The following is an 8,840-nucleotide window of genomic DNA, read 5'->3' on the forward strand; positions in this document are numbered from 1 at the left end:
CAGCTGATACAGACTCTCTTACATCAGGTTAATCAAGGAACACTTCAGTTTCTGGATTTGGAATAATTCATGGTGTATAACTTCATAATGCAGCTGATCTGATTGGACTCATGCAGTGCCTTACACATAGATCTGTAAGGAAACTGTTGAATGGACACCTATAGATCTCTGATTATATTAAAAGCAAGTGAAATGCTTTGAGAGGGGGAAAAAAAAAAACACCACCACTTAGGCCCAGCGCCATCTCAAATCATTTGGACTCTCTGGCAGAGGGCCTCGGCAGTGATGTTTTCTAAAAGCTCCCCCAGGTGACTCTAGGAGCAGCCAGGGCTGAGAACCAGTGAATGTAACCTGCAACAAAGAGACCCCAATTCATCATATTTCTCCCCAAGGAATCCCATCCTTTCCCCCATCGCCTCCACTCTCTACACATACTCAACCAAAGAATGCTCTAGGGCAGTGGTCGGCAAACTCATTAGTCCACAGAGCCAAATGTCAACAGTACAAGATTGAAATTTCTTTTGAGAGCCAATTTTTTAAAACTTAATCTTCTTCTAACGCCACTTCTTCAAAATAGACTCGCCCAGGCAATGGCATTTTGTGGAAGAGCCACACTCAAGGGGCCAAGGAGCCGTATGTGGCTCGCGAGCCGCAGTTTGCCGACCACGGCTCTAAGGAAACATGAAAAGTGTGGCCTTGAGCCTCATAAGTAATGGAAGCGCTGGGGGCCCAGGAACCTGTCCCTGGGATGCATCTGGGACAGGGGAGTGACACAAGATTGTGGGAGGGCTACATCCTGAGAGCACAGGGTCTTTGTTCTCCACACCCACAGGGGAAGCCGACAGCGGGTGTCAGTGTCGTCGTCAAAGGTAGCTTGCATTAACCTGTCTTTCTTTCTCCCAAGCCAGGCTTTTCCTACCCTTCCCCATGCTGCGAAAACTCCAGTCATATAACTACTGACGACTCAGACTGATAACTAGCCCAAGCACGAAACCTCACGCTTCCATCCTGGTTGCTGGCATTGGAGTAATAGCATCGGATCCTTGCCATCCCCAAATCGCCTCCTCGTTCCCTTCCTTTCAGGGAACACCTTAATGGGCTCCTTTCTGAGAGTGAGAGGAGCGGATGTGGGGGAACACTGATCCAGCTGCTTAGTAAGCGGTGGCGGCTCTGGAATCTCACAGTTGGTGACCGAGAGGCTGCAGACAGCTCAGGCCCCGTCTGCTCAGGGGCTGATCTGACAGCTGGATTTCACGCGTCATTTCCTAAGCTCCTTCCCTCACTTGCCCAGCCGCTGTGCCAACATCAGTGTGGAAACCCTCGCCACAGGGCACTTGTCCTCGTTTACAAAAGGCCCTCAGGAGGGTAAGGTGAGAAGCAGCAGCATGGTGTCGTGGCTCAATGGCCTTCACCTGTTCCCTTAACCGTGTGTGGAAGGAACGGCATGTTTGATCTATGGATCCTGGGAGTGGCTGCTTATTTTTCTGTCTGGGCCTTAAGGAAACTTCTCCCGGGCCTTGTCATCTGGATTGATCATGTTCCAAGCATGTCACTAGAGAGCAAGCGCTGAGCGGTGAGAAGACAGCTGTGGATCTGCTGCAGCCGAGCAAGTGGAGAACGCAGGAGCATGCTGTGGCACGCAGCTGACACTGCACGTTCAGGAAAGGAAACATGTGTGTGCCCACCTAGTGGCAAGCCCTGGGTGTGCATACACAAACATGCACACAGCTAGGATGTCTGTCCTCTGCGTGGCTACCTGTCCCCTTAAGCGACTGGTGCCTTTCCCCCTTTATTCCTATTTATTTATCTCTTCGATAACTAATTTATCTCATTATTTTCAAATGGAAGTTGAGGATGAGGAGAGGGAACAAAATAGCAAGACCTTTTCAAAGGTCGTTTGTAAGTGTGCTGTACTCTAAATGCAAGTGGATTTCAAATGAAAACCTTTTTGGCATATCAAGGTCTTTCTTATTCAGGAAATGCTAACAGCCTAGATGTAGACTGCTATACATATTCCCCGCAATTTTAGAAAATACATGGGTTCGCATTCACTAAGCAATACCAGGTATTACAGCTCAGCCTTAACAATTGCATCCGTTTGGAAAGGCAAACAGAAGAGCTTTGCCAAACTCCTACGCAGTCACTTTAACTCCAACCCCCATTGTTCCTTCTCCTCCCCGAATTGAGCAAACAGAAGACAAGGCCTGGGAGGCAGCCATGATATGGAAACACTGTTTTAAACCCGAAGAGCTTTGTTTGGCCTTTAAAGCATAAAGAGAAAAATAATAAATCCCTTCTCCTCTCCCCAAGCAAAGCACTGGCACCAAAGCAACGCTTTAGAGAGGATCAGGCCATGCTGCGGGGCAGGGGCGCTGCTGGGCTGGAAGTTTTGCCCGTCTTGGCTGAGCTCCGGTCCTAGGAACAAGCCCTCCAGCCGGAGCTCGGTGGGCACCCTCGGGGACCAGTGGTCACGGGGCTCCCCAGCCCAGGCCCGGCGCCGTGGGCCTCAGATGACCACGCTGACGGTCATGCTCTGGCCTTGCGGCGCGATCTTGCGCGGCCAGGCCAGCAGCATCTTGCGCAGCTCCTCGCGGAAGCTGTCGTGCAGCCAGGCGTAGATGAAGGGGTTGTAGCAGACGGAGCTCATGGCGAGCCAGTGGCAGAGCAGCTGCACCAGCCCGAAGGCGTCGGGGTCGATGGCGCGCGGGTCGAGGTCGCGCAGCAGGTTGAAGACGTGCAGCGGCAGCCAGCAGACGGCGAACACCACCACCACCACCACCAGGAGGCGGAAGGTGCGGCGGCGCCGCGCGCGGTCCCAGTGGGCCTGGCTCTGGGTCACGCAGCCCGGCACCACGCGGTTGCGGAGCTTCACGGACACCCGCACGTAGGACAGGAGGATGACCAGCAGGGGGAGCAGGTAGGTGACGAGCAGCAGCCCCCAGGCGTAGAGCTGGCGCTGGCGCTCCCGGGAGCCCCAGAACTCCTCGCAGAGGCGCACGCGGTGCGGCGGCAGCTCCACGTGGTAGGTGTGCAGCGCGGCGGGCACCGCCAGCACCGCGGACAGCGCCCAGATGGCCAGCACCGCGCCGGCGCTGACGCGCAGCGAGATGCGGCGGCGGAGCGGGTGCACCAGCACGACGTAGCGGTCCACGGCGATGGTGGTGAGCGTGAACACGGACACGTAGACCGTGACGGGCTGCAGGAAGAAGACCAGGTGGCACAGGCCGCCGCCGAACACCCAGCCGCGCGGCTCGAAGGCGTAGGCCAGCGTGAGCGGCACGCAGGCGGCGCACATGAGCACGTCGGACAGCGCCAGGTTGCCGATGAGGAAGTTGGTCACGTTGTGCAGCCGGCGCACCCGCGCGATCACCAGCACCAGCAGGCAGTTGCCCGCCAGCCCCACGACCACCACGAGGCTGTAGAGCAGCACGATCAGCCCCTTGAGCTGGTGCACCAGCTGCAGGCTCTGGAACGGCGTGGCGGCCGGGGCGCCGGCGCCGGCGGCTGACCCGTTGCCCACCGGGGCCTCTGCGGCGCTCTGGTTGCCCCCCGGAGCTGAGGCCGCTGCTGGGGGGAGTCCGGAAGGCAAGTCAGGAGCCAAGGGGTCCTGCGTCGTCGGCAGGGAGGCCATGGCCACCTGCACAAAGGGAAATCAGAGAGCCTCACTTCCCGTTCTCTATCCGCCCCCTCCTCCTCAACCACTCCCCTCCCCTCCCCAATTACCTAGATCCCCCCCCCCCTTTGGACTCACTGGCCAAAATAGGTAACAATTAAAAGCGCTGCCCTCCCGCCTCTGCAAACATACATCTATGCGTGGCTCTACGTGCACCGGTTCTTTAAACGCCTTCTAGTCCGCCCAGGGCTCTGGCAACGCGCGCAGGCGAGACCCAGGAGCTCGAGACCCGGGAGCGCGGTCCTACCTGCTGAGTGCGGCGTGGCGGGCGGGAAAGCGCTCCAGGGAGGGAGGGAGGGAGAGGATCTGTCCCCTGGAGGTCCAACGCCCCACCGCTGCGATGCAGGCTTCTCGCTTTTTCCTGCTTTTCTTTCCGCGGGAGCTGAGCAGACTCAGGAGTTGCCAGTGGGCTCGCAGCTTTTGAGGGGGACCGGGAGCGAGCGCCTCCCCTCTGCCCGCCCCGCTCCCTTGTATGGAAAACAGGGGCGGAGCGGAACCTTCCCGCTGGGGCTGAGACCACGAGAGAGGAGGGCGAGGGTGGGGAGGATGGAAGCAGAAAAGCGGGGAGGGTGGACACACCTGGGCGGGAGCTCGCTGGGGAGAAGGGGGGGCGGGCCAGGGGAGCCTGGAGCCAGTGCTTTCGGGATGGCCTGGTGCGGCTTCAGTCAGGAGGGAGCGAAGGAAGAGGTGGGCGGGGGGTGAGATACACCAGGGGATGTGGGAGGAAGATGAGGGGCCCGTCCTTCAGCGCTGGATTCTGCGGAGAGTCCAGGCTGGGGGTAAGGGAGCAGCGCAGGAAGGGGGGGATTTAAGATGTAGAGCCTGGAGCTGGCTACAGACCTTCGGCCCTCGCCCTCTCCCTCCCCAGGACCCCCTGAGCCCTCAGCCTACGTGCAGATAGGGCCCAGCCAAAGACAGGGTTCAGCACCGCGGACAGCTCCCGCGGGCCAAGCTGGGGGTGCTGTGGAGCATTGAGGGAAGGGGAGCAGGGAGTTCCGACCCCTCTGTGGGTCCCAGGCATTCAGAAAAGGGACCGGCCTGGTTCAAAGAGCCGCCTCGCCGCCTGCTTTCTGGGCTGGGGCTGCTATCTAGAGGGAAGTGGGGTGGCTTGGAGGCCAACCCACCTGGTCTCTGGGGGTTGGAGGGTCAGACAATACAGCCCTCACGCCAGTGTCACTCCCCAGACACACTGCAATGCCTGGCCCCACTGCACCCTTTTCCACACTGGCTTTTTCGGACACAGTTCCCTTTCCCTTCTCTCTTTATCTCTCTCTCTCTCTCTCTCTCTCTCTCTCTCTCTCTCTCTCTCTCTATATATATATATATATATATATATATATATATATATATATATATATATATATATATATACACACACACACACTAGTAGTTGCAGGATTTTCACCAGGATAACAAAAGTAACAAACATTTGAGAAGCTTAAAAGTTGCATGAAATCTTTAGTAGCATTAAGACGTCAATGAAATGAGTTAACTTGAACCACCTTGGGTTAGAAAGTGGAGGGTGGAGAAGGAATCTTTGTAACCTGGTAATCTCAGGGGAGGCCTGCATGGGGTCTGGGTGGGGATGAGAGGGGAAAGGGGGACCTACAAACTCAGAGACTGAAAGCAGCCACATTGGATGGTCTGAACATAAAAATTCCTAAGTAAAGGGGGGGTATGGCAGGTAGTCACAGCCTAGGCCAGTAGCTCCCTTTACAAGGGTCCATCTTTACCTTAAACAAGCCCTTCTATTGTCTTTCTGCTGCTGAGATAACCTATCTTTGGAATATTAATCTCTTCTGCCAGACCCAAAGGCCTACCCACTGCACCAGGTGCTTTACCCCAGAACTCCTCATTGTTATCTTGTTCCCCAAATACCATCTCTACGTGCTGTAAATGTTCATTCTTAACTGCCTTATGCACTCGTGGAAACAAAGTGTGTGTTTCTCCATTTTACTCTTTATCCAATCCCGGAGGTTTCCCGCTCTACTTTCTCCCCCTCCCTAATCTGCCACCAGTGGATTTCACGTTACCCTCCCTACGCCTTCTCCTTTGGTTCTAATGTATAAAACAAACTGCCTTTCTCTGGAGCATTTTCTCAATCTGTTGAGATTTTGCTTCCCGGTAATCATGGTCAGTTTGGCTCCAATAAGCTTGTAAAAATCCTCTACAGGTGAAGGTGTTTCTGACAGGACACTCCTCTGAAGCGGTCTTCACATCTCATGTCCTTTTTCCAGAGGGCAGAGCTTCTTGGCCCTTGTCCTTTGTCTTCTGGGTGCAGACATCTCTGTTAGCACAGAAGGAAGTGAAATGAGTCCACCCTCCACATTTCAGTGATTCACTCATACCGGAGGAAAAGTCAACATTGGAACAAAAGCAACCGATTTCATATGCCTGTATCCGTGGTCGGCAAACTGCGGCTCGCAAGCCACATGCGGCTCTTTGGCCCCTTGAGTGTGGCTCTTCCACAAAATACCACGGCCTGGGCAAGTCTATTTTGAAGAAGTGGCGCTAGAAGAAGTTTAAGTTTAAAAAATGTGGATTTCAAAAGAAATTTCCATCATTGTACTAATGATATTTGGCTCTGCTGGCTAATGAGTTTGCCGACCACTGGCCTGTATCTATTCTAAACCCACACTCCCTGAGTTATAATCAATTTTGCTAAAGGCTCCTCCCTCCCCCTACAAAAAAAAAAAAAAAAAACACTAGCTTCCAAAGATACAAGAAATATAGCAACCCCTCATACCAGGGTTTCTCACCCTCGGCACTAGTGACATTTGGGGCAGGACAGTTCTGTGATATGTGGGGCTGTCCTGCGCACTGTAGAAAGTTTTGCAGCATCCCTGGCCTCTGCCCTCTAGAGGCCAGGAGTACACATATCCAATTGTGACAGCCAAAAATGCCTCTAAAATTTACCAAACATGCCCTGGGGGTGGGGGGAGGGGACAAAATCACCGCTGGTTGAGAACCAGTGCCTTAAACCAATTCAGCACTCTTAACGTTCACAATGCCCTCTGCTCGGAAGTGCTACCAGCCGTCCCAGCCAGCTCTCTTCAGACCTCTGAACCCCAGAAATGTATTTCAAAACCTTGCATTTACCAGGTTGTCTTCTCATCGCTTCCTGGAAGAGCAATGGAGGGAATGGGAAAAGATGATGCTTTAAGAAAGCCCTAAGATGAGCCCAAGTTCATTGCCAAACAGGAGATCACTGATTCCAAAGCCCAATAAGCACAGCACATGGCTCTGAGCTTGTATGGCGGCTCCGCCATCACTCAATGTGAGCGCTGGGCAGATGCTTTATGCTGGAAGAACCTCCGTTTGGGAAAATATATGAAATTCGTAAAAATGCCCACCTCGGGAGCACGTTGAGAAGATCCAGTATGTACACAGTGAAGGAAGTGCACATCGCTGACACAGTAACCGTCCTAGTCTTGGATAATCCTCTGCCCTGCCTTAAGTCACTGCCTCTCAAAGGAAGGTTCAGGGTTGCAGTTCCCAACCCTTCCACTTGAATGTTGCTCCTAAAGATCGTCTGTAGTGAGAAGAATTTACTGCTCTTCAGTCTAAATGCTTTCCTCCATTTTATTATTGTTCAGCAGGCATGCAAAGCCCGGGGTGAGACATTATGGAAAGAACCAAGGACCCGAAACAACCACCACGAAACACTATTGCCTGGAAATGTGCACGTTAGAGAGGACGCAGGAAGTCTACATAAATCACGGTGACCATAATAAATGCTACTACCGCCACCTGCTATGAGAGGAAGGCATTAACGATCACCGGGAAATTCACTAATTGCCTCAGCAAATTAGAATTGTGCTTACCCTTTTAGATCATACTCATTTTAATTCGCAAGAGTCATTCACACATTCATAACGTTTTCTACTCAGCCATATCAACATTTTCACATGTTGTTTCAATGTGTCCCCCTTCCTATGTTTACGTAAACATACGCAACAATTGAGGGCCTATTATGACTCTCTGTGAGTGTTCAGGTGGCAGGAAATGAATGAAGAGTACATGTTCTCATAATCAAAATGTCCTACGGGGCTGAAGCTTTGTGTCAGGAATCCATCCTCCCACTTTCCCAGCCTCCTTCTCTTCCCCCAGGGGGGAAGGCTCCCAGTGAGCCCTGCATCCCTGTCAGGCCCTGGGGTGAGTAATTAGGCAAGACTGATGCATGGGTACAGCTCCTTTCTCCTCCTCCCTGATGGTTCAGTTTAGTTTTCAAATGCATGCCTTTAATGCTATCCCAAGTGTGATGCCCATGAGTGATGCTGACAGGATGGCTTGTTTTGATGGGATTATCCAGGGCTGAGGGGAGACCCAGGCTGGCTGAGTTGCTCCCCCATCACTCCCTAGATTCCAGGGTAGCTCTAGTCCCTAACGTTGGCCTATCTAGGCCCTCTGGCCACAGGCAGCCTCGTTGCACACATCCCTGGACCTCCCCGAATTCCTGAAGACCGGGGACCCAGCAGCAGGTCACCTCCTCTGGTGATCCCTACACAGAACATCAACAACACTAAGAGACACAAGGCTTGACCCATCAACTCAATTCAAGATCTTAGCACATTCAGTTTTTTAACTTTTGATTGGAGTCTTAGCCATCATCAGACATGAGCAGCATGGGTGGCATATCTCAGCTTAGTCTATTAGGAGTAGAAAATATAAACAAATGAACAAAATAAATAAATAACCCAAAACAAAACACTCGAAAGCCATTTCTTTTTTTTTTTAATATATTTTTTATTGATTTTATACAGAGAGGAAGGGAGAGAGATAAAGAGTTAGAAACATCGATGAGAGAGAGTCATCAATCAGCTGCCTCTTGCACACCCCCTACTGGGGATATGCCCGCAACCAAGGTACATGCCCTTGACTGGAATCGAACCAGGGTCCCTTCAGTCCCCAAGCCGACGCTCTATCCATTGAGCTAAACCGGTTTCGGCTCGAAAGCCATTTCTATGACATTCCTTTCCAAAGGCAGGCAATTTGCTTTCCTATCGAGTCTAGTAATAATTAATGTCGTTTTTAAACATTCGTTTAAAATCTTGCTTGGCGTTGACTTGTATTGACATAACCTTCAAACACGTGGTATCTACAGAACGTGTGAAGTGCAATTAACAAGTTTTGCTTGAAAAAGTTTGTGTTTGGTTTGGTTTTTGTT

At 52.4% G+C, this 8,840-nt stretch overlaps 1 protein-coding gene and 1 long non-coding RNA gene across 2 annotated transcripts; both read right to left on the reverse strand.

The window, feature by feature from the left end:
• Positions 1-675: 675 nt before the first annotated feature.
• Positions 676-4,147, reverse strand: PRLHR (prolactin releasing hormone receptor). Its single transcript, XM_036439198.2, has 2 exons — positions 3,921-4,147; positions 676-3,637 (listed from the first exon to the last, which is right to left on the reverse strand). Exon 2 carries the CDS (start codon positions 3,629-3,631, stop codon positions 2,507-2,509), a length of 1,125 nt encoding a protein of 374 aa, XP_036295091.1. The 5' UTR covers positions 3,632-3,637; positions 3,921-4,147; the 3' UTR covers positions 676-2,506.
• A 1,659-nt stretch (positions 4,148-5,806) lies between these two features.
• Positions 5,807-8,343, reverse strand: LOC123652420. The gene is made up of 2 exons (XR_006741755.1): positions 7,027-8,343; positions 5,807-5,960 (listed from the first exon to the last, which is right to left on the reverse strand). It is a non-coding gene; the product is annotated as an uncharacterized LOC123652420 (long non-coding RNA).
• Positions 8,344-8,840: the final 497 nt, after the last annotated feature.

Source organism: Pipistrellus kuhlii, unplaced genomic scaffold (genome assembly GCF_014108245.1).
Source record: "Pipistrellus kuhlii isolate mPipKuh1 unplaced genomic scaffold, mPipKuh1.p scaffold_m20_p_15, whole genome shotgun sequence".
Classification (NCBI taxonomy): domain Eukaryota; kingdom Metazoa; phylum Chordata; class Mammalia; order Chiroptera; family Vespertilionidae; genus Pipistrellus; species Pipistrellus kuhlii.

Coding starts and splice junctions, on each gene's coding strand:
- PRLHR (XM_036439198.2), bottom strand. CDS start 3,631: ATGGCCTCCCTGCCGACGACGCAGGACCCCTTGGCTCCTGACTTGCCT.